Source organism: Crassostrea angulata, chromosome 10 (assembly GCF_025612915.1).
Source record: "Crassostrea angulata isolate pt1a10 chromosome 10, ASM2561291v2, whole genome shotgun sequence".
Classification (NCBI taxonomy): domain Eukaryota; kingdom Metazoa; phylum Mollusca; class Bivalvia; order Ostreida; family Ostreidae; genus Magallana; species Magallana angulata.
In genome coordinates this window covers 19,979,729-20,003,231 of record NC_069120.1, presented here as the reverse complement: position 1 = coordinate 20,003,231, position 23,503 = coordinate 19,979,729, and the positions used below count along the sequence as shown (strand labels likewise).

The 23,503-nt window shown below is 31.1% G+C and overlaps 4 protein-coding genes and 2 long non-coding RNA genes across 14 annotated transcripts in view; 5 read left to right on the top strand and 1 right to left on the bottom strand.

Moving 5' to 3' along the window:
• LOC128167190 (paladin-like) overlaps positions 1-7,594 on the top strand; it is a 68,372-nt gene extending 60,778 nt beyond the window's left edge. For all 6 annotated transcript variants that reach the window (XM_052832761.1, XM_052832764.1, XM_052832763.1 and 3 more), the window contains 9 exons: positions 3,106-3,228; positions 3,603-3,782; positions 4,290-4,337; positions 4,950-5,099; positions 5,401-5,553; positions 5,729-5,809; positions 5,901-6,041; positions 6,255-6,410; positions 6,775-7,594. In XM_052832761.1, the coding sequence (XP_052688721.1) occupies positions 3,106-3,228; positions 3,603-3,782; positions 4,290-4,337; positions 4,950-5,099; positions 5,401-5,553; positions 5,729-5,809; positions 5,901-6,041; positions 6,255-6,410; positions 6,775-6,918 (1,176 nt within the window). In that variant the 3' untranslated portion in view covers positions 6,919-7,594. The remainder of the gene's footprint in view (positions 1-3,105; positions 3,229-3,602; positions 3,783-4,289; positions 4,338-4,949; positions 5,100-5,400; positions 5,554-5,728; positions 5,810-5,900; positions 6,042-6,254; positions 6,411-6,774) is intronic.
• LOC128167202 (uncharacterized) lies at positions 4,765-20,002 on the bottom strand. Its single transcript, XR_008241223.1, has 5 exons — positions 19,705-20,002; positions 10,249-10,352; positions 6,469-6,514; positions 5,395-5,547; positions 4,765-5,111 (listed from the first exon to the last, which is right to left on the bottom strand). It is a non-coding gene; the product is annotated as an uncharacterized LOC128167202 (long non-coding RNA).
• LOC128167192 (uncharacterized) lies at positions 7,937-9,854 on the top strand. The gene is made up of 4 exons (XM_052832768.1): positions 7,937-8,360; positions 8,601-8,666; positions 8,799-8,904; positions 9,078-9,854. The coding sequence occupies exons 1-4, from the start codon at positions 8,033-8,035 to the stop codon at positions 9,178-9,180; spliced, it is 603 nt and encodes a 200-aa protein (XP_052688728.1). The 5' UTR covers positions 7,937-8,032; the 3' UTR covers positions 9,181-9,854.
• On the top strand, positions 10,771-14,942 carry LOC128167194 (uncharacterized). 3 transcript variants are annotated; one of them, XM_052832771.1, is made up of 4 exons: positions 10,771-13,539; positions 13,740-13,805; positions 13,917-14,076; positions 14,213-14,942. In XM_052832771.1, the coding sequence occupies exons 1-4, from the start codon at positions 13,293-13,295 to the stop codon at positions 14,283-14,285; spliced, it is 546 nt and encodes a 181-aa protein (XP_052688731.1). In that variant the 5' UTR covers positions 10,771-13,292; the 3' UTR covers positions 14,286-14,942. The 3 variants fall into 3 exon arrangements, 2 of the variants coding, with proteins under 2 accessions (XP_052688731.1, XP_052688730.1); XM_052832770.1 differs by having other exon boundaries at positions 10,776-13,539; positions 13,731-13,805; XR_008241222.1 differs by lacking the exon at positions 14,213-14,942 and having other exon boundaries at positions 13,401-13,539; positions 13,731-13,805; positions 13,917-14,077.
• On the top strand, positions 16,996-19,244 carry LOC128167195 (uncharacterized). The gene is made up of 4 exons (XM_052832772.1): positions 16,996-17,604; positions 17,750-17,818; positions 17,921-18,059; positions 18,240-19,244. Exons 1-4 carry the CDS (start codon positions 17,361-17,363, stop codon positions 18,331-18,333), a joined length of 546 nt encoding a protein of 181 aa, XP_052688732.1. The 5' UTR covers positions 16,996-17,360; the 3' UTR covers positions 18,334-19,244.
• A 775-nt stretch (positions 20,003-20,777) lies between the features above and the next one.
• LOC128167203 (uncharacterized) lies at positions 20,778-23,447 on the top strand. 2 transcript variants are annotated; one of them, XR_008241224.1, is made up of 5 exons: positions 20,778-21,105; positions 22,046-22,126; positions 22,232-22,376; positions 22,631-22,740; positions 23,278-23,447. It is a non-coding gene; the product is annotated as an uncharacterized LOC128167203 (long non-coding RNA). The 2 variants fall into 2 exon arrangements; XR_008241225.1 differs by having other exon boundaries at positions 22,631-22,745.
• Positions 23,448-23,503: the final 56 nt, after the last annotated feature.

Genomic DNA, 23,503 nt, shown 5'->3' with positions numbered 1-23,503 from the left:
TACAGTATCATAAACATTCTGCAAAAACAATGAAATAAGTATCACGTTGCTACCACTATTCAAAGCCTTTGCCAATTTTGATTCAGCACTTATTTAATTTTTTTTTACTTCGATCTGTCTTTAGGACTTAGAGTGGTCTTAAAAGCATAAACAGTCTCAGAAGACAAGATATTTCGTGGCATGCTAGTAGGATAAAAACCTATGTGGACAGAAAATCAATCCAAATATATTATTCCTAATGGATTTAATGCATTAATGCTCAATAATGAACACGTTTTTGTACGGTAATTTATTAGTATCTGAGTGTTAGAATTCCTGTTTTGTATACTTTCAGAATGGGAACTTGTTTAGAGTCTTAATACAGATTGTTTTTAAAGAAATGGATATAGTAAAATATTGCTTTCTTTGTTAGATTAATAGCTTTGCATTTGATATAGATGACATTTGCAAGTTTTGTTCACCTGCGCCATTGGCAGAACCAAAAAAAAAGAAAGAATTTATATACTGGTAGTACATATATATATATATATATACTGGTATATAAAATCAACCCTGGGCATTGATTTTTAGCTGTAAACAGAACAAGATATTAAGAAACCCAGTATAGATTGTAGGTTTTGGATGGATGTATCAATAAATTTTCAGAACACCTGCCTAATGATATCAGATGTAGCAAATCACTTATAATTGGTAATATGTACCATATTTCCTGACTTTATGAGACTAATTACATTGGAATGACATGTTATAAATGTCTCTTTAGTTCATTTACTCCTAACCCTGGTCTTGGCTTTGAAATTGATTAGTATGGCTAAACCAAGCAACTGCATGAGTGTTGATAAAAATTAGTCTACCTTCAAGTATTTAAAAAAAGTATATAGATTTAGAAAATTTAAGAAGATTAAAGATTTTTTAAAATATTTGAAAACAATCCTGCAGTTTTGGACAACTTTTAAATTCTAATATGAAAGCTGTTTGTAGTTATGTATAGTATTACTTTAACAATTACAATTTAATTTCAAAATATTAGAATTTAGAAACTTAAAATTTAATTTACTTGTCAATATTCTCAGTTATATATAGCAGCCATATTGATAAACACAAAAGTTTTGGAACTAAATTAAAGCAATATGAGCTGCAGTTTTCATGTTGAATTTTTTTTTAAAGAAAATGTTTTTTTCTACTAAAATGACAAAAAATATCATGGCTTTTAAATTTCTGTCAGCTAGCTCTGTTTTTGTGGGAAAAGCCATTAAGAAGCCTTTAATGCAGCAAAATTAAATTATTGTCGTCCTGTACAAAAATTGATCTGCTATATATTCCTTATAAGTGAAATCTTTTTTCTGACAAAAAATAATGATTATTTCAAATCTTATTTATCATAAAAGTTTAAGTTACAGGCAGACTTATCACACTAGCATGTTTTTGCAGCAAAATAAAATTCTAAAAAATACAGCTCATATTGCTTTAAAGGATCTGTCTGTGCATTGATCCATTAATATTGGACGTGACATATGATTTCTCAAAAAGTTATCATATATAACCTTTCATTTAAAAAATAAAATTTGTGTAATTGACCAAAGAAATATGAGTCCTTTAGTTTTGGGGTTATGTCACTGTTAAATTTGTCCTTTTGTCCTTCAAATTCACAACCATAAAGTCATTTATAGGCTGTAATTCTTATGATGGAATAGAACAAGGTACAGTTTCAGTCATATTTTGCCCTGTCTTAGAGTAATTTTTAAAAATATCACAAAAAATAGAAATGTAACATTTATCTACACAAGAATATTCATAAACTAAGAGTCTATAAATAGTTACCTGATTAGACTTTCACAAGGGTAATTATGACGTCACAAACAGTGCATTTTCCCGTAATTTTCATAAAACAGAGCAAAATTAAGACACCAATTCCTCAGTAGTTTTTGGAATAGAAAACTGTTAGCAGCCGTCGCCCACGATGAAACTCACATTATCACTTTATCATGTTATGACACATAAAATATATTAATTTTGTTGTGGACGACAGCTGCGGACACATTTTCCTCTTCAAAAAACTATGAGAAAATGTGCCATTTTTCATCATTTTTGACTAGATCTTAGAAAGGACTATATATGATAAGGGCCTAAAATGGCCCCCTAAAATGAACATCATCATTTTACTATCATTCATTGTTTTCTCAGTACAGATATGTATGTGATGTTTTAACATTATATTCATTTTGGTTCAAGTGCCCACAATTTAGAAATACAACATCGTAAAGACAACCTTTTCCCGCCATTTTTGCATTTTTAGCATAAAACAGCTTGTTTTCAAGCAGTTTTTCCTTCCGAAAACATAGAGCGCATTCTTGAACAAATAAAATATTTTAATTATAGATGTATCTAGCCAAGACTAATAAGTGACAAAAAAGTTTTCCTTGTTCAAGCATGCGCTCTATATTTCCCATTCGTAAATAGATAAGAAAAATGTCAATTTTTGGCTGATTTTGATTGAATTATAGAAATGGCGTCACTTCTGACGTCATATACTGCCAGTGAGTGCAAATAAATCAAATAAATAGATGAAAAATATATTTTATATCAACTCTTCTAAAAAATTAGTTAACATTTTATTGTACCTGAAACACTTAAAAAATGGCGAATTATGGGGGCCAAATTTAACTCTTATCATATATAGTTCTTTGCCAAATTGTTGAAGTCATAATCATTTTTTGAAACAATTAAGATAAAAGTGTATAACTTGGTATTTTATATACACATGTTCAAGAAAGCATATGTGTATTTTCATGAGATTTAAACCACTTTTGAATTTTAGGGCAAATATTAAAAGAAACTGTACCTTCTTCTTTATAAAATAAGATTTTAAATACAATATGTAGTGTTGTCACATATATACTTATTGGTTACTACATTTCAAACTGAAGGAAAACCAATATGAATATAATTGATATTGTACAGAAGCATTACACATAATGTATGCTGAAAATAAAATGTTTCTTGCAGAAACAATAAACACTGCTTATGTTGTAGTACGTTCTCCTCTGTTGTATGATTGTGAAGTTAAAGACACTGAATATTCTGTTGGAGTTTGTTTTTCTGCAGGTGGCCGATGTTTACATTGGTTTGGACGTGATGAGTTCTCAAATGGATGTCAGAGTGCCTAACTTCAGAAAGCTCAACCTCAAAGGCTTCTCAGTGTATGGAATGGCTCAACCTGCCCGGGATGTAAGTAAACAGGGAGAATAAGAGATTCAGTGTTAGGGCAATGTGCAACAGCCAATTTTGAATGGAATTCTTTTGTAAAGATACTACTTGAAAGATTGAGATACAGCACTGAAGAAGAATTCAATCAAGTAAACATGAAACCAAATTCAAGAATTTTTTAAGGTTGGAAAATTTTTGCATATGTTTGTAACATCACCATGTGTGTGTTATTAAACATTGTGATTGCAGTCATATGATTTTTCTTTGGCAATGCTTGTTGAATTAAAGTATAAAGCATGCTTTGATTTTTAAGTCAGTATATTCTCTTTTAATCTTTGAAAATCCATTGCACCCAAATAATATACTTTTGCAAAATTTCTCATGATTGTACGTAGGGAGTGACAAAGATATCCAACTACCTGTTAAGTAAAAAGCAGGGTCATTCGTTTGTGGTGCTGGTGAACTTGAGGAATGATGTAGCGGTGGAGTGTGACGGTAAGACATACAGTGTACGGGACTCCACGCTGCTGGATGAACCGGTCATCCATCCCGGCCTCTCCAAGGAGGAGCTAGAGGTAGGGATTTATTATGTCAGTTATGATGTTCATCAATTTGGCCATGCTTTATGGTCTAGCTACTTGTATTATATATGTTCAGGCCCTGCGGTCACCAAAATTTTAGAATCGCTCAACTCCATCCTCAACTCAAATCCTTATAGGAAAAGTGCATTGATTTGAGGTAAAAACTCAGACTTGAGGCTGATTATTGACTTGAGGAAAGTTGGTGACGTTGGGGCCCAAAGAGTAGATTTTAAATATAAAATTTGCCAGACTTTGTCAGATATATCTTTATTTTTTTAATCCTATTTATAGGTTTTACGAAATACTAACTTGTGAATGAAAAGAAGGCACAAAATAGATGCCTGAAAGTTAAATTAAGAATATGGGAACTTTTTGTTTTAAAACAGATGAAAATCTGTTAAGTCTTTATTTTTTCTATCTGCTATAACATATATTTTTATATGGAACATGCAATTTTCTTGCGGAATTCATGTTCCAATTATTTAAAATTTTGTTTTACAGGAGAAGGAAGAAACCTTGACAAAAATAATCAAAACCAATAAAATTTTGGTAAGCTCAATACTTTGTATATTTTTTCTTTTCTCTTCTCTTAATGTTCATTTAAATGTTAGTTGAAACTCATTGTGTCCCAAACATTTAAAAATACTGTGGCATGCAAAGTTAGACAACTCCAGTTTTAGTCTCCTAGTTTTCAGAAGGTGTGATGGTTGTGGCCATTTTTAGACTACATTAATCTCCTTGTGAAAAAAAGCTCTATAAGAATATAAAAGAAATCTTGAAATTTTAAAATATTTTGAATTTTTCTTTACAAGAGATGGCTGAACTTTTGAGGTAGATCTGATGAATAATTTGCTGACCATCCAGCTTCCTTTATAAGAGGCTTAACATAAATCAAACCTTTTTAACTTTTCATGCTTCTCCTAAATCTAGCTAATATTGAAATATTGTGATAAAAAACAAATTTAACAACAAGACATACATGTAATGATGATTTATTGTTAGACATAATACAAACTATAATTTATTTGTATAGCTCTCCAGACATACAACAAGCTAGTTTATTAGATGTGTTGTTTTCCAGACATAAAACAAGCTAGTGTATTTAATGTGTTGTTTTCCAGACATAAAACAAGCTAGTGTATTTAATGTGTTGTTTTCCAGACATACAACGAGCTATCTGCCGAGCCTGTTGAGCAGGAGTTTAGCAGCGTGCTGACTCCGTCTGAGTTGGCCGACACTCAGAAGCTACAGACCCTCGACATGCAGTACTACCGAGTGCCTCTTCAGTACGACACCACGCCCACAGAGCAGGTTTGTCCTACCCTGTAACCAGAAAGAGATAGTAATCATTGAAAAAGATTTTAAATTTGATCATTTAGATTTTAAAGTATTTATACAAGTTTGTATGCAATGGTTGTGTAGTGATCTTTCTTTGCAGTATAATTTTGTTGTGTCTTGTATTTTAATTGTGCCATAGAAACTGATGTTAACATCAATTGAAGATGAATTTGGTGTTAATGAAGCATTTCACATTAAGTTTAACAACTTCATTAACATAGGAAGTGATTTGATATGGTAGTCTATAATAGAATCGTGCTCTCTGTACCTTCAGGACTTTGATGATTTGATGACTGTGATACGGAAACACGGCTTCAGTGAGGAGTATGAACGCAACAAGACAGCCATAGTATACTACTGCAGGACCGGTAAAAGTCGCACCACCCTGGCGCTAGCCGTCACTGGACTGGTCATGTGTCATCTGAGGGTAAAACATCATTTGAAATACATATATCGGAGTAATACAATTTGGTCAAATTTTGATTTTTATGAGAATGAAGAAAGGATTTTTGAAATAATCGTTTAAGTAAGTTTTTACAGTTTGACTTTATGGAATGAAAATAACTTCATTAAGACATCAATTAACATTTTTTTATTACCAGGGTTTTCCTAAAGGTTCAAATATTGGGGAACAAGAGAGGGTTTCATGTCCAAATGCTCAGTACACAAAAGGTGACTTTATGGTAAGCAAACAATTCTTCATATGATTTGTCTCCCTTATCTTGCTTATATATGTGTTGTCTCTATTCTCAATAATCAAAAATTGTTTCACAGATTGTTCAGAAGTTAGTGCGTATCCTTCCTAATGGTCAACAAGTGAAGAGAGAAGTGGACTTTGTGTTAGATGAATGCTTTGAAACTATGTCACCCATGCATTTTCACATTCGAGAAGTAATATTTGTGACATACAATAAAGTAAGTAAAAACATTGCATGCAAATATTGTATATATATATATATATCAGATAGTATAAATATATTCTTGAAAGAAAAAATGTAATTGACAATGTATAGTTCATCAGAAATCACAAAGAACAAATTATGAAACTTATTAATTTATTTCACTCTCAATATTATCATTAGAAATTAATGTTTGAAGTTTCTGATATCACTGCCTTGTTTTAATTAGATAATCAAAGCCAAGTCAGAGGCTGAGAAACAACAGTTGAGAAGACAAAGTCTGGATGCCCTGGAGAGATACATCTATTTGATTCTTTTCAACATGTATTTACGATATGACAAGAAAATCAAATGGCAGCGGTCATTTTCTCAATGGATGAGAGAGGTATCTAGCTGTTTGATTCTATGATATGAACACATGTTTTCTGTTTTATTGAACTTACTTGTACCTCACAAGACCCTTTTTGATGTCTTCCTTTTTATCAACATCTGAAACAATTAAAGAACCAGTTTGAATAATCTTGAAATGATAGATGATACAGAGTTATCGCATCAGAGTAGTTTAGGAAAGTCATCATATACAGTTATAAATTTATGCTCAGAAACGTTTTTCCCTTTTGATAATTTTAAGCATTTTTTGTTTTAAACATTTCAATGTTTGAAAAAAATTTCAGAAAAGAAATTAAATTCCTTTAGGTTATGATACATTTTTTTAAAATTCAATTTTTTTCAATTCTGGTTGATTGCAGGTTGCTGTCAATGCGGGGGTGTTTGAATTGTTGGATAATTTGGCATTTTATGACTTTGAGAAAGTGCCTACGTTATTTAAGACAATGAATGAGAGGTGGAGTAATCGGTCGCAACCCATTCCTTTTGCGGGAGAGTTCAAGTGATGTTTATCCAAGTAACCAATGAAGTTTGTGATATCTAATGAACTGAGCAGAGACTAGGCATGGAAAAATTCAAACAAAGTAATGTCACCTTTGAAAACTATTTGTATTGATTGTTTGCATTATTTTATTAGATTTATCACTCCTATTGTATTTCCATGTTTATAGAATCGTTATATTTTCCTACAATGCTTCCACTGTTGTAAACAGCTTCAAAATTTACAATGGATACCACAACTGCAGTTTTTGTTATTTATTCAAGGTAAATTACCAGTTTTGATTCTTCTCTATATGCACTCAACAGTTTATCATTGATCAAATGAAAAAAAAATCATTTCTATTCACAAAAAAGAAAGACAAAAGATTGAGACAATCAAATAAACATATTAAGAAACATGCACATTTTTTATAGGTGTGTAATTACAAGTAATAGCGGAGTGGGAGTCGGATTCATTTCAGACTTTATTTTTTATACATACTTAATCCAGAATAGAGTGAAAATTGGTTTTCCATGATGTTTTTATGCACTTGAAATATTTGCAAAAAATATTTACATTGTTGTTGATATGTATTATTGGAGGAAATTATTGTAACTTTGTGTAATACATTACCAGTGTTGTTGACCTTTTTGTACTTACTGAAAATTATACTGATTTACTAATAAATTGTTATGGACATACTAACGTTTTATTATTATTATTTTTAGAGTTTAAATTTGCAAGGTTCATATTGTGTTATTATAATGTTAAATCATCTATCTCGTATTTATATGATTTTATAGATACAATGTAAGTGATGGTTAGATCAAGCAATTTAGGAATGATTGAATTCAGTTTTAATGCATGTCTGAGTGTATATACCATAAAGTAATGTGTTCTCCCTTGAAAACTTGTACAAAAAGCTATCAATAAAAGTACCTTTATGTTTTGAGTTACTGAAATCAAAATGTTAATCATTTTTGTAAAAAAACAAAGCAGATATAAGAATCGATTATCTGCTTTAGTATACATATAATAAGTTTTCTTTTAACTGGTTTGAACTCCTTTATCAAGAATTACCTGGGAGAATCCATCAGATATTAATAGAATTGAAAAGTCCCTTTCCTATAAATACATGTATGCAAATACCTTTAAATTCGTACCGCGAGAGAAGTTTGACGCATTTGGTCAGTAAAGTAATCATGCTAATTAAAATCACTTCTTTTTTAATCCTCAATACTGTTTTGGTATTTGGGATAAATGTACCGGATGATACTCATAACGATTCCGTTATATGTATGGACAAAACTTTGCTCAACTCCTGTACTAAGACGTGTGGGGAGAGTCAATGCGACATGGACAGCTTCTGTGGAGAGGATAGGCGCTGTCTCTATTGTTATGATGAAATCTGTAAATCAACGCCTATTAAATATGGATGTGAAATTTCTTGTGCGAAAAGATTCCCAGGTATGTTTGAAGTCTCATTAGAGTCTTTTCCCTGTTCCTTAAGTTTTGTAGAGTTTGTAAATTATTTGAGCGGCACAATAGTTAAACATACAGTTACAATCACTAAATTGTGTATCCATTTGAAAAAAAATCTCTTCTTGACAATCAAATTGGTCATGTATACTAGTACACAGTAATCATGAATCTACATGTTTTTACTTTTTTTTCTGATGTGTTAAGAATTTGAAATATCTTTTACAGACATGTACAAGGTTTATTTTAGCCATGCCAAAAAAGAATGCAGACAAGACAATACGTTTGACTCTGGTATGTTTATGTTAACAAAAAAAGAATTCCGAAAGAAAAATAAAACAAGCACCGTCCATTTGTTAGCAATCAACACAACAAAATTTACGTTTTTATATTTCAAATAATTGTTATATTTTTTTTCTTTTCTAGAAACACTCCTGACATTACTAGTCGTTTCGGTTATTGTCAACATAGTTTTGGCAGCAGCTGGTCTGATCTACTTTCTCTGCTGGAATCGACTTTTGAACGTCGCTCGGTATGTTATGCAAACAATTTGATAAAATTCACAAATCTTGAAATACTTTGGATTCCATATGTTTGTATTTGTCGAAAAGCTTGAAAATAAGTACTACGTTTATTTGTTTTAATTTTTTATTAGGCTAAAAATTTGATGTTTTGTGATAATGTCTATTTGAAAATTATCTGCAGCTACAGTCGTGGTACATGTAAAAAGAAGTCGCCATCTTTGGTAGTCAACAACTCTAACATGGAGAGCCAGACAGACGCCCTAGTGGTTACTGGACGCAGTTGATTTGACACAAAAATATAGATAATATCATACATGTACTTTTAAAAGATCTGCCAGTTTTTAACATTTGTTTTGGTGAACAAATATGTATAGGAATAAATTAATGATTTTGGGGAAACAACATATTAAGTAAAATGCCAGTTGAGAATTTGTATCAACAATTGCAGACTTTTAGACGTGGAAAAAAAGATGTTGTGACTTGAAAACCATAGAATATAGACAAACTAGTTAATGTTGTAACAGATCCAATTCCATTAAAAAAAAACATAACTCGCAACTGAAAACGTGTCTATTGATATGATAAAAACAGAAGATAGAACCAACAAACGCTGAAAGCTCTTGTGACTAAGTACATATTCAAAAGAGGATGAAGTAAAGAATCTAAGTAATTTGTTTAGAATGTAGATATTTTTTATCTACTTGCAGCATACATTTTCAGTGTGAATTCATTTATGTGTCATATATTATAATATCATTTGTATGTGATCTCAGACAAACGAAGTGTTTCATTTAATTTCATATTGGCATTAAATTAAACAATTTTGAAAGTGATGTATAAAAGCTGTGATGATGTGAGGACGTGTACTTAATTAAGAGATTTTGTATTTTTATTGTTTTGTGATGTATATTTAAATGAACTTTGTAAGACTTGTTTTTATTAAAAAATATTAAATACAGATCTACATTTTTTTTATCAATCCGACGTAAAATTGAACATATCAATTAGATAAAAGACTGAAAAAAAATGCTGCCTTGATATTCATCATAAATTCATCGAAGCTTGTGGGTATCATTATTGACTTGCATTGCATATACATGCACGTATGTATTTGTGAATTTACAAAATGCTTGATGTAATAACGTGAAACGATCCGAAACTTAAGAGACAATGTCAGTAATCATTGAGCTTTGTCCATATTATAAGTAGAAAGTGTAAAATATTGGATGTCGCATGCAAGAAACAAGTTATGCTGTGCATTGAACTTGCAAGACCTATGGGGTCAGGCATGCAACGAACTACATATAATCAAATATCTTCATAACAGTTGAAATCCCGGCCCCATTATGTACCTTGTGTGATGGTGCATAAAAGCAAAAACAGTACTTTTAGGTTGTTACTCCTGCTGCGGTATTCCCCATCATCCGGATCAAAAGCATCACTGCATGACAAGACACTGAAATAAAAGGCAGCATTCATTATCCCAATTAATGAGAGAAAAATACACAATTCATTCCTTTCCTGCACCAATATGCTTTAGTAATCCGTTTTTTATTGATTTTGTTTCCCTTATCGTTTTAAGGGATATTGAGGAATCATTCTTTGAGTATTATCTGGTGATAATTTCATTCGGGGTGTGATCAAATGCAAGTACCAAGTATTTACATAATCCAGTATCTTTATCTGTGATAACACTACGAATCAATTTTGTACTCTACACATACATGTATAATTTCGGTCGGGACGTGATCAAATTAAATAAAGCCCGAAGGCTTTAATGGATTTGATCACGTCCCGACCGAAATTATCACCATAATATTCAAAGAATGATTCCTTATTTTTGAATAAATATTGTAAATCAATCTAAAGCGAAATAAATAGGGCGCTGCATTTATTTGTAAAACTTATCTGGGACTCTTGACAGATTTTTTGCAATAAAATGTGGATTTTTAGAGTTTTTATTTTACAGTTAAGTTAAATATTTAACTGTAAAACACGAAATTAAGTACTGTAAACATAAAATTTAATGTTTATGACTTTATGTTTTACAAAATTTGAAAAACTCCGCTAATAATAATGTTCTTTTAAAGCTGTTTTATTTAGTAATACCCAGAGAGTTCAAGAGTAGTGATTTATATATATATATTTAGCGTTTTGAATATCAAGATTGATTTTTAAATAAAAAAAATTTCTGTTATTCTGGCTATATTATAATCCTGGTTACTATAGGAATTGCCATCAAAAATACCCTTAAATTATTTATAGATCAAAATAACGGATATTCCTATTACTATATATGAAAGAACCAAATAAGTCTAGCTGTAAATCAGTATTTGCTATATAGACCTTTAGCAACTTGTCATTTGAAATGTATTGGACTATATTTTGTAGTAATATTACAAAGACATTAAAATGTAAGACTAGTATTTAGTCATCAATGTAAATCTTATCAGAAGTTCACACAAGGGTAACTATTGAACATTTTTTCCATCCGTACTCGAACTCGTGGCTTTCAAGATCAGTTGCTGGGAATTTCACCTATTCAGAACATGATTATTCTCTGTCTTGGATGCTTCTTTTATTATAAGAATTTACTTTGATATAGTGGAATTTTTACTTTGATAGTGGTAATGATGGAAGACACTAAGTACCTTCTATTAGTTACCGGTAGTTAGGACAAAGTACATGTATATTGTGATCCATTCAATGTATCATAATACTTTGTCTATACGGTTTCATTTATTTGCAATAAATTGCTAAAACATTAGATTCTATTGAAAATCATAAGGGAAAAAGCAGACCAACTGGAATTCATTGATTGGGAATGATGTCTCCTAAATTTAAACATATCAATGCTATTTGATTAGGAGAATACCAAATTAAGAAATATATACTAGTACTTGTATTTGAGAGAGAGAAAGAGAGAACAGCTCACCAATAATTATGATAAAATAATGTTATGATTTATAAAATCTAAACAATGGAGGTTGGCTGGAACATGTTCAGTTCCTTTCCAAAAGATAATATTTTGTCTTTGTACATGTATATAGTGTTTAAGGAGCATGGTCACAAATTCAGCTGAAAATTTTCAAGTTCATTTTTTAATGTTTGAAAATTCGTCTCTGAGGTATCTTAAATGGTCTGCCAGAATTTGAATGTCAGCTGTCTAGTAATATATGAAAAATAAAAAGCAACCTTACTATTCTTTGTTAATACATGTAAACTATGTCATGTTTTTTGTCTTATTTTACCGGCAGATGTTTTCTTTTTGCGTTCAGTGTACAAATAAAAACATGAATGGATCTTTGTTTGCGTGACCTTAAACAGGTAGCTGTGAGCTCATAATTCGATTTCTGACACTCAAGTTGTTCTGGAATATAATCATGCATGCTTCGTTAAGATTTTTTATACTCATTATAAACAAAAAAAAAAGATCAATTAAACTTTATTTGTTATCATTGATTCATTTTTTTGTCTTCAGCTCAAATCGTGACCACACCTCTTTAAATAATTATAAATTGTTTAGTGTGAAGTGACATTAATAATAATAAGACAATATTAATGTTTTAATTCTCCGCTGGGATCTATATTATAACTATTGGTATTTTACTATAATGTTGATACAGAAGAAGGAAAATGTTTAAAAAAAGTTTTTTTAATGTTCCACCCTCTTATTAACATTTTTATTGATAACTTATGACTCTTATGTATTAGAAAAGTTAAATGAATTTGTCTTACAGAATTAACATTTATTTGTAAATCATCAAAATATCTTATATATCTGAAACTGTTGCATAAGGAATGTAATACACATTTTGCAGTAAATGTATGCATGTGATATTGTTTAATTTGATGGTTTGATAGTATAAAAAATATGCTTGTGAATCAATAGAAATACACAGAAAGTTGATACTTTGATTGCCAGTAATCTAATAATATCATTTTTAGATTAAAAATTAGATAAGTGGGCACTAACCATACGTTAGGTTAATAGTTACACGTGTATGTAAAATGCTTTTATTTTCACATATTTATAATTCTTTCATGTATTACATTTAACATATTATGTATAATGTAAACAGTTACTATTAATGATATGAACAAATAAACAATTGCTACGATCAGAGATCCCAAAAATTGAGTTGGAATAAAGAAACACAATAAGTCACGTATTAGGACATAATCAGTATAAAAAATGATCCAGTTTTATGATTGACACACACCACAAAAAGTGGCATATTATAATTGACACAGGGAATGATTCATAGAACCTATCCTTGGGAGCGCGGGAGATAAATAGGTGTGTAACATCGAAGTAAAATCTAATAATAGAATTTTAAATTTCTAAACAAAATACACTTAGTGTCTAGTATATTGAGGAAAGTAGAAGGAGGAGATGGGTTCACTGAATATTTTTCTTTGGTGGGGTATCGTCCTGTCGTCAATTATTGATTCGATAGAGCTGAGAAAATTGATTGATATAGATAAGATTAACTATAAGTTTCCTTGTGGGTCAGTTCAATGTGACGGTATACGGCAGTACTGCAGTGATGAACAGACTTGTTTGTTCTGTAATGAGGCTGTCTGTCGGGCGAAAAACCGACCAGGACAATGTACTTTACAATGTGAAAAAGGAGAAATAGGTAAGGAAGTCGTTTTAATTTTAAGATTCTATTTTTATACAATTGGAACAATTTTGTGCTAAACATTCACTTCAACAAGCTTGATATCTAAAATTGAATATTTAGGTATGACTTTCTCTAAACAAATGAACTACAGATAAAGGAAATTAAACTTTGAAATAATTGTGAATGTTATATACATATCATTTAAGATGCTACAGATTTGACCACCACTCCGAATACTACTTATGTAGATTCAATAAACTGTGATACATGGACATGTACATGTAAGTAGATAGTTAGTCACTCTATGGTGTTGGAAATACTGTTTGACTTTATACATATATCAGTTACAAGGCAATAACCTGTTTGTATTGGTTATAAATACACTCTTTTAGATCGGTTGAAATTCTGGGAGATATGTACTATCGTGGTTGGAACTATGATATTTGGCATACTCGTGGGAATGGTTCTGTTAAACGTAAAACGGAGACTAGCTTCCAAAGGAAATAACGGTGATTCTCTCTGTGTAAACCCTTTCAGGATCTGTCGACGCAGGTATTGTATTATTTCATAAAGATGATTATCATTATGATAATTATTATTATCATTATTAAGTCTGTTAGCCTATATGTTTCGCTCTGACAATTCTTGTAAAACAATTGTTCAGAGACGTTTTAATTCACTTTTACAGGAAAAAGGATATCAATGCATTACTTAGGAAATACCATGCTACCGAGCAACACCCACCTGACAACATTGTTTAAAAGTGTGATTATATTGTTAGAATTAAATCGGATGTGATGTTCGAGTGAAACCATGGTATACTTGCACGATAAATGTTGAAGAAAATGTCAATATGAAAAGGATAAGTGAATAATATTTGTTTGATTTAATTGCATGCGTGTTGATTTTAGTTGTATTCTTGATACTATATAAGTGTGTGTGTGTGTGTGTGTGTATGTGTGTGTGTGTGTGTGTGTGTGAGAGAGAGAGAGAGAGAGAGAGAGAGAGAGAGAGGGGGTTTAAAGGTTTTATTTTCAGTAGGTAATAGACATACCATCATTCTTACATTATGAATTGAAGTATATTGTCTTTTTGACTTATGTGTTCAAATGCTAGTGATATGCCTTTTGAGATATCACTAAACATGTATCTTTTGATATTAAACAAAATGTGTAGAATAAACCATGATCTGTTTTTACTTGTGATGAAAATATGAAATGTTTATAATTTTGATTATTATATAAATTACAGAGTATTTTTCTTAAAGACATTCCTCAGTATCTGGACTTTGATTAATCACCACAGAAGGTCAGGTGACTTTGTGCAACATTTTATTTTTAAGCAGTTGTTTGTGCGATGTTATATCTTTCTCAAGTATTATGTTCTTTTTAATTTGATTAAAAACGTGTAAAAACTTGTGTTTTATGACATCAATCCTATGAAATGCTAAAATGTCGCTTTAAACAGCATAATTCTACTGGTCAATACTTCTGTGACCCGTCTAAAGTCTAAGACACCAAGCCTCCTCTTAACTTTTGCAATTGACGTTTACCCATTGATGCATTTTTTCTCGTCATTTTGAGAAACTGAAGTGACAAATCATAATATTTGTTGTAAGTCATGTGTTATGATAATATCAAGATAAGATACGCTTGTTATTTCATAGCCCAGGTCCTTAACTAGCGGGTAAGGAACATGACGATGGCAAGTTTCATATTGTGCTCATAGGAAAAGTTGCGTCAATCAACCACCTACTACGCCCAGTCACCACCTCTGCTCTTTCAATTTTTTTTCAAGTTTTCTTCAATTTCTGTATTGTATAATTTAACCTCTTATAGAGATTGGAGTAATAAACAGTTAGCGACATTAAATATTCTATTCAATAAAAATAATCATAATTTATGATTTGTCAACCATATTATGAAATGTTCCCACAATATTGTTGGACAAAATATAGAATATGCTACTTCAAATAATCACACATATGTGTTTTTACGGATGTCCAGTTAGAGCCTGCGCTTAAAAATACATTTTTTTATTAGCTGAATATTCAAAAACATTATATTTTCAAAGTATTTTTATCAGTAACACCTCACTTTAAAAGGAATAAAAAAAGTTCAAGTGGAATAAAGTCGTTTAAGCATAATCGAGTTCGAGGTGGGTAGGTTATGAAACATACAAATTAAGTGTTTTTAGTTTAAATCAAAGATACGTCATAGCTCAATTGAACGTTGAAATACCTTTGCATTGTTGTGATACCGAAATTTAACTCCAACAGATAAGTTATGAAGGCAAATTAACGTATTTAAAGAAGGAATGCACATCTCTTGTACATGTACATATACTAATATCTTCATTAATTTAGATTTTTGTGAACTTCAAAAATAAATAATTAGTTGCGAATGTTTAAGTCGCAAACAAAATTAATGCTCATGATACGAAATTCTCGCCCATTTTACCCCACTGGTATTAACAGAAATGTCATTTAATTGTTTAAGGGGGCATGGTCCCAATTTTAGTTTTTTTTTTATTGATTATAATGTTTTTGTAATCCATTTTTAATGATTAACCAAAATGTAGGTGTCAGTCATAAAGTTGAGCTCACAAATCTTTGTTATGTAAACAAGGGTCGTGTCATGTGTTTCGTTTGCATTGGTTTGATATACCGGTAAAAATCTTTTCGAACTGATTTGTCGATCTGCGAATTCGTTTTGAACATAAATGACACAGTTCCTAACGTTTGACACATTCATTTTAGGTCCCGTTAGCGTGTTTTTGCAATTTTTTCTGCAATGATCGCCACCTTCATAACCCTCTTGAATAATCAAAGAAAACAATATATTGTTTATATTTACATCTTTTTAAACAAATTAATGTATTGATCGTAAAAGATAGTAAAAGTAACTACATCAGAAGAGTACGTTCGATAGAAGAAACAGACTAATCGTATCTAAAAGGAGTTTGAGCATCATGATTATTTCTATTTTTTGCAGTGCGTGATTTTCTTAAATAGCGGAAAGTTTCGACCAATTATTAAAGCGGTTAGACCTGGATCTAGTAGATTTCAGTTTTGTCAGTTTCTATAAAGCTGTGATTTACAATTAGTTTCCATAAGAAATAGATGGAAATATACTAAGTGGATGTAAGTATGTTGCAATATGTAGTAAACAGAATCAACTGAAGAAATGTTAGGAAAGCATGTATTTTGTTGTACCACTGATTTTCCACGTTTGCTACCTTACAACTATGAATGAAACATTTTAAATTTTCATTACTTTATTTGTACATAAAGACATACTTGTAGTGAAGTGTGACATAGAGTATCTTTTACAGCTATGGTTCATATCAACAGTTTTATATCTTGGAAATTTATAGAATAGTAATTTGTTAAAAGGGTCGTCAGGTGTTTGTTGTTTTTTTTTTGGGGGGGGGGGGCGTGGTGTTTTTGTTTGTTTTTATTTATTTTTTTCAAATAGTTAATGATACTTAAAATAACAATATAAGGACACTTCAAGGTACTTGATCAAACCACACTTCATGCTAACAAAACAGATTCTGTTCCCTAATACCACTTGAAAATCACAAATCGGCTACAAAATGCAACTAGTGATTAATCACCGTAAACAGTGGTAACTAGATCTTGTGCAGATAAGTCAGATCAAGATAATTCATACTTTGATTACGACCTTAACAATGACTTAATCACTTGATATAGATAGGAATTTTCACCTTATCACAAAAATAGACACTTGAAAATTTCTATTTCCAAATTTGGAATACCGGTATTTTTACTAAATTAAGGTACCGTTACACATGCACCTGCTGCACTTAACGGAATGAAGTCGGTGATAGGTATGTTAGTTTTGTGTTGTGTTAGAGTTCATCAAACTATGACACCCAGCGTGTGTGATTTAATGGCTATAGAATACAGATTTCAATGTGGAGAGGGATTTTGCGATGGACCCAGGCAATATTGTGCAGACGACGACGTTTGTCGGTATTGTTCAACTGATTTGTGTCGGAACCCGCCAGATCAATGTCAATATCAGTGTATATTATATCAACAGCAAAACCTCAAAGGTGAGTCTACAACTACCCAGAGTACTTTGCATGTGAGAAATCTTTAAATTCCTAAAACAACGCACTCTACAATATTAATCTGAATGGATTAAATCAATGCATTTGAAATTGTAACTGTCATACTTTTTATTTAATTCACTAACAGAATTATGCACAACGAAGAAAAATATTACGGGAAAAATGACAGAACAAAACGGAAATGAAATATTGTTTGGTATGTATTTTCATACGCATTGTTTAAGTTTGTTTTATAATGGTAATAACAAACTAACTAACGAAATATTTTATTACATGTATTCGTTTGTCTTATATATAGACAAGTCCATTTTCATTGCTGGGTGTGTAGTATTGGCATTTATCGTGACGAGCATAATTATTGGACTGGTGTACTTTGGTTGGATTCGCAATACGACTCCCTGCATAAATGTCGAAAATTGTTTCGTAAAATGCTACAGGTATGCGATATTCGGAAAAACTCATATATTTTCGTTATATATAAAAATAAAGCAAAGATAATTTATTTATTGAATATATCATTTTAACAAAGCAACATTTAAACGTGAAAAGAAATTTTGAAAAAAATTCAATATTTATAGTTTGTGAGATTTTTGCATACATTTCCTTCATCAATTTAGATGCAGTTGTGCTGAGAACCGAAGACGTAAAACAGAATACATTAACGACGGAGGAGAGGAAATGACTTCAATGTGTGTTCCGAGTGGAAACTGAATGAGTGTGTTCCATGCGGAAATTGACTCACAGTTTATAAGTAATAAGTGCTTATAAGTATTATACGATGTATAAAGCAATGTAGACCTTATAGGTCCCCAGTTACAGTATTTGAATGTCACAGTTGATATATTAGTATAAAATATATTGGTTTTGTTTTCTTGTATTATGTGCAAGTATTCTCTTAGTTATGTATAGTTGCTGTTTCCTTGGATAAGGATTCAACCACAAAACTTCGTTGCTGTTTACATGGTGGAATACTATGTAAAACAAATCATGACGATTTGAACAAATAGCATGTAGATATTTAATTAATTTTATTGAAAATTTAGTTGTATGTATGTATAGTGAAAGTGGTAGGGCTTAATTGTCAACGAAATTTTTATAATATGAAAAGTTATGCAAATATTTGCAGCCAGATCATATGCAGACTTTCCTTTTAAAGTTACATGAATTACATGCTTTATTGTAATGGATTTTACAGCTTCAATATAGCTTCAGGCCGTTTTTCAAGTAAAGAATAAATATCAACAAAGATGTTGAAGAATTAAATATCTTTGAATGAAGATGCCACACAAAAAGGGAAACGATGAACAGAATGTAATGATGAAAGTTATTAAGTTATTAAAGTTATTCCGTCTTTATAGATTTTATAGACTGATATTATTTCATTTATTAAAAATATGTAGAAATAAATATCAAAGAGGATATATAGGGTGTCATTCTGTATTTTTGTTGTATCCTTATCGGTAAAATTGATCATTTCATGTATTTCAACTTTGGAAAGACTAAAACCTTCATGGAGATTTTCTTTCATTGATTACTGACATTGTAAATATCTTTTATTATTTGATTATCCGGATGATGTAATTGTTTTATACAACGGTTCATATAGCCTGACTGGATTTCATAGCTCTACATAATTATCTGCATTTAAAAAAATGTATTGCGCAAATTTAACCACGGGGGGGGGGGGGGGGGGGGGGGGGGGAGTAGATCAATTCCTTTTTTAAAATGGCGTGTTTTATTGTAAATGGTTTTATCCTTTTACGAATAGATTAAAAGATTAATCTATGTCCTATTGCCCCATAGCCCCTTCATATAACAGTATATAATATTAATTGCATGCGATGCGTTTATCAAAAAAAAAAAATTAAGTGTGCATGTATAAAGAGTGAGGTAGGTGAAGGTAATTAACATTTTCTAAAAAGCAAAGATCTTCTCCCCTCTCCACCTCCTCTAGCCGTCCAAGGTACATATGTAGGCCGCCGACAGATCAAGTCTAGACTTGCTGAGATGGCGTTACAAATTCTCTCAATATATAAAGCAGTAAAGCTTGAATTTTCAAAATGCAAAAAAAAAAACTTTTACCTTTAAATTTGTTGATCATCTTTGCTATATATCCATGCAAACCATAAGTATTCCATATGATAATTCCAAAGAAGTATTCCACATTTTTGCACCTTAAGGTAGGAAAGGAAGATCACGTTTAGTTTAACAGAGAAACACAGGAGCATACAAGTGTTCCCTAGTAAACTAATTTGCAGCAATGAGGTGCAACAGACCATAAATTGTATTCTAGTAAGCTGGTTTGCAGCAAAGATATTTGCATTTTCACAAAGCGTAATTTGATTTCAGGGCTGACACTTCATGAGTCAAGGACGTCAAGATATCACGAGCACCTTTAAAATTTGAATATCAATTCTGAATGTTTATTTATTTTTTATGAACAATAAGAAGTTTAATGCGGATTAATAAGTTTGCATTTGCAATGAATGATTGTTTGCACAATTTACGGTGTATGCACTATTTATTAAATGACATTTCAAACTAATTATAAACGTGTCAGATTGGCATAGATACATACTACGTCTAAAATAAAGTGCGCATTAAGTATGTGACGTTCACGATCCATAACTCGTGATCAAATTTCACATCAAATTTAATCCCAACTCTATAATGTACTAGCTACTTGTATTAACTACTTGATGTTTACTTATAATTAGCTTAAAGATAGTGGTATGAAATAATCCAGTGTTTTTTTTCCATACAGAAAATGTACAATGACAGGTGCTACCGGTAAATACGTTGTACGTAACAAACTATTTTTACAATTCGGTCAATTAACTTTTCGTTTATATTTTTTCTTAAGCTCTTTGAAAGCAATATAAAACCAAGAAAGATGTATTATTTCACCTGCTGAATGATACCTTAATTAAAATTATTTGTCATATTGTTACGTGAAGTAGTACTTTATCTAAGATTCACAAATATTAAGTAATCTTCGACCATTAATCTTTTTTAACTAATTTACTTTAAATGTCATGCACTGATATATTGGTTATCCCGAACGAGTAAAAAGAATGCATCATGTAAAAGAGCATAAGTGACGTATTTGGTAGGTAATAATCTTTAAATAGACTAAAAAAATTCCAAGACTAATTATAGACCAAAAAGAAGAAGAAACAGTTTTCGAATTTCTTGTACTGGAGAAAATGTTTTCGGCTTTGTCGAAAATGTTTTCGTCGTTTATATATATCTTACTTCTTTGTTCCGCTTACGCTCATCAGTATTTAATGATAAGCACTGTATGTGACTTGATCGACATAAAGTACAGTTTTCAATGCGGGGATGTTTCTTGTGAGGGGCCATTACAGTACTGTTCCGATGACAATGTTTGTCTGTACTGTTCGATGTATTTGTGTCAGAGTCCAACTCCGCCCAGTCAGTGTCAACTTCAGTGTAAGAAACTTCAACTTGGGAACTTTACAGGTAAGATAATATTATGATAGATTTTATGTTTGTGCCCCGTAAACCAAGTTTGGGGGATATAGGAATCACTTTGTCCGTCTGTCTGTACAATCGTGTCCGGTCTTATCGATCTTATGGAAGAACATCGAAAATTCTTCTCACAACGGTTGCCTATGACCTGAGGGTGTGCAATGGTTTAGACCAAAAGTCATATAAGCAAGTTTAAGGTCACTGAAAGAAAATGCATATTTTCGTGTCCAGTATATATCTTTCTTATGGAATAACATTAAAAGTTCCTACTTCACATAAAGGGTGGTTTTGAACAGAAGGTGTGTCATGAACTTGACCCAAGGTCATTTAAGCAAGTTCAAGGTCACTGAAAGGAAACATGCATATTTATATGCCCGTTCTAGATTTTATTTATTAAGAGACATTGGAGGTTCTTTCCTCACACAAAGACTGACTGAAAGAAGACTGATTATAACCTGAGAATATGTCATGATCTTGACCCAAGATCATATGTGCACGTTCAAGGTCATTGTCAAAGGATGTTAATACCCTGACTAGGCTATACATGTATATTGAATTGGAAAATGATATGAATGAAAACTTGACCCAGAGATTGTCTGGAACTGAATTAAGACCTGAACTTGAGCTTTTGTCATTTGTGCAAGTTCAAGGTCATTAGAAGAAAAAAATGGTGCACCTGTAGTACTTTTCAATTAAGAAATACTTGAGTTATATTTTCTAAGTGGAGGGTATCATTTGATAACTTGCTCAAAGTAACTCCAGCTAAGATTATATTAAATTATATACCATTACTCTATGTTGCTCTTATAGACTTAACTTGAGTTTTATATTTAACAATTATGAACGATTAAAAAATTTCAATTGTCTGTTATGAAATTTTTAGCCATGAAATACATATATTGATATTAACATACTCTAAATCTTTTTATAGAACATTGTGGTGATGAGATGATGAAACAAAAGAGTAATTCTACAAAAGATCATGAAAGTGACATGCATGGGTTTTGCATTGGTATGAATAATAAATGATATTTTTCTTGAAAGTAGTCCGAATCGATAAAATAACTATTTTAGTAAAATTATCGTCTATCTATTATTTAATTTTGTGTTTTTGTAGATATTTATTACTTCTCTGCATTTTGTGCTGTATCGGTAGTTATTGCTACCATCATCATAATCACTGCATCCCAACTGTGCAAAAAGTACAGGGCTCGAAAAAATCATGCCTTTGTCAATGTCAACCATTTTCACAGATGTTGCTGGTACGTACTGAGTATACGAAAAACGTAATAAATCCTTAAAGGACAGGTACATTGTACTGGATATAAAAAGAAAATGTTCTTGATTTGGAGCATCAAAAACAAAATACTGTCTTTTATAAATATGACAAAATACAAACAGAGAATCAGAGAATACACTTTTTTAGTAACAAAGTTTCGCGTCGTGCAACACATGAAATTTAGTTTCAGCCAGGACAAATTATAAAGCAGGCTATTTACATCTACATGTTGTTCAGTTTCAGTTACCCAGAAAATCGTAAACAAAACGCAACATGCCCCAGCGAAGAAATGACAGCAATTTGTGTCCCAAGTGGAAAATGAGCAACATATCCCACTGATAAATTAAGTAAGGTATTTTTGTTATTAAAAATAATCAATGACCTCACAAGGTCCGCTGTCCGTCGTCGGCTACTACATGTATTTTTTTTAAAAATTTTCCTCGCTTTTATATACACATCTATATATATTTGTTTCATTCAAATTATTACAATTAATGGTTTTAGATTTTAAAACATTGATATAATTCAAAATAACTTTAAAATTAATGAGACAATGTTTAAAACGGGAATCAAGGGATGAAGCTCTGTCGTTCAGTTATTTGAAAGGTCTGTAGGTGATTGCATAGTTTTGCCGTTCCGTCACCTTCCAGGAGTTAAAGTGTACATTCGGTTGACTGAATTGCACATTCATGTTGTGAATTTGTTAATAAACAATTCATTACAACTGTCTCCCTCAAATCCTAAATTATGTAAATTTTGAGTGTAAAAAATTGTTAAAGCGAAAACATTATCATGTTTGCAAGAGTTAATGCTCTTTCTCGATTTACCTTACTTGTGAAATTACTGAATGAATAGATAATGCTAATTGTTCTTTTTTTTTTCAGGAAGACTAATGATCAACACATGGATTTCAATGTTCCATTTTAAATGCTTTTTTGTAATTTATCAAATTCAACCCTTCAATATTCTTTTAAGTACCCCCAAGAAATAAATAAAAAATTTAAGAATCAGTGTGCATGTATATAATAAAATATTTGGCCATCTTATGCACCTGTTTGTCAAATATTTTTTTTAAAAGTAGATGCTTTTTTATTTTTGTAAAATAAATAA

What these genes read in the sequence shown, in the direction of transcription:
- LOC128167192 (XM_052832768.1), top strand. Translation starts at nt 8,033, where the DNA reads ATGCAAATACCTTTAAATTCGTACCGCGAGAGAAGTTTGACGCATTTG. An exon ending in TTGTGCGAAAAGATTCCCAG is followed by an intron (nt 8,361 to 8,600) that starts GTATGTTTGAAG and finishes TATCTTTTACAG; the next exon opens with ACATGTACAAGGTTTATTTT. An exon ending in CGACTTTTGAACGTCGCTCG is followed by an intron (nt 8,905 to 9,077) that starts GTATGTTATGCA and finishes AATTATCTGCAG; the next exon opens with CTACAGTCGTGGTACATGTA.
- LOC128167194 (XM_052832770.1), top strand. Translation starts at nt 13,293, where the DNA reads ATGGGTTCACTGAATATTTTTCTTTGGTGGGGTATCGTCCTGTCGTCA. An exon ending in ATGTGAAAAAGGAGAAATAG is followed by an intron (nt 13,540 to 13,730) that starts GTAAGGAAGTCG and finishes ATATCATTTAAG; the next exon opens with ATGCTACAGATTTGACCACC. An exon ending in TTCAGGATCTGTCGACGCAG is followed by an intron (nt 14,077 to 14,212) that starts GTATTGTATTAT and finishes TCACTTTTACAG; the next exon opens with GAAAAAGGATATCAATGCAT.
- LOC128167195 (XM_052832772.1), top strand. Translation starts at nt 17,361, where the DNA reads ATGAAGTCGGTGATAGGTATGTTAGTTTTGTGTTGTGTTAGAGTTCAT. An exon ending in TCAACAGCAAAACCTCAAAG is followed by an intron (nt 17,605 to 17,749) that starts GTGAGTCTACAA and finishes ATTCACTAACAG; the next exon opens with AATTATGCACAACGAAGAAA. An exon ending in CGGAAATGAAATATTGTTTG is followed by an intron (nt 17,819 to 17,920) that starts GTATGTATTTTC and finishes TCTTATATATAG; the next exon opens with ACAAGTCCATTTTCATTGCT.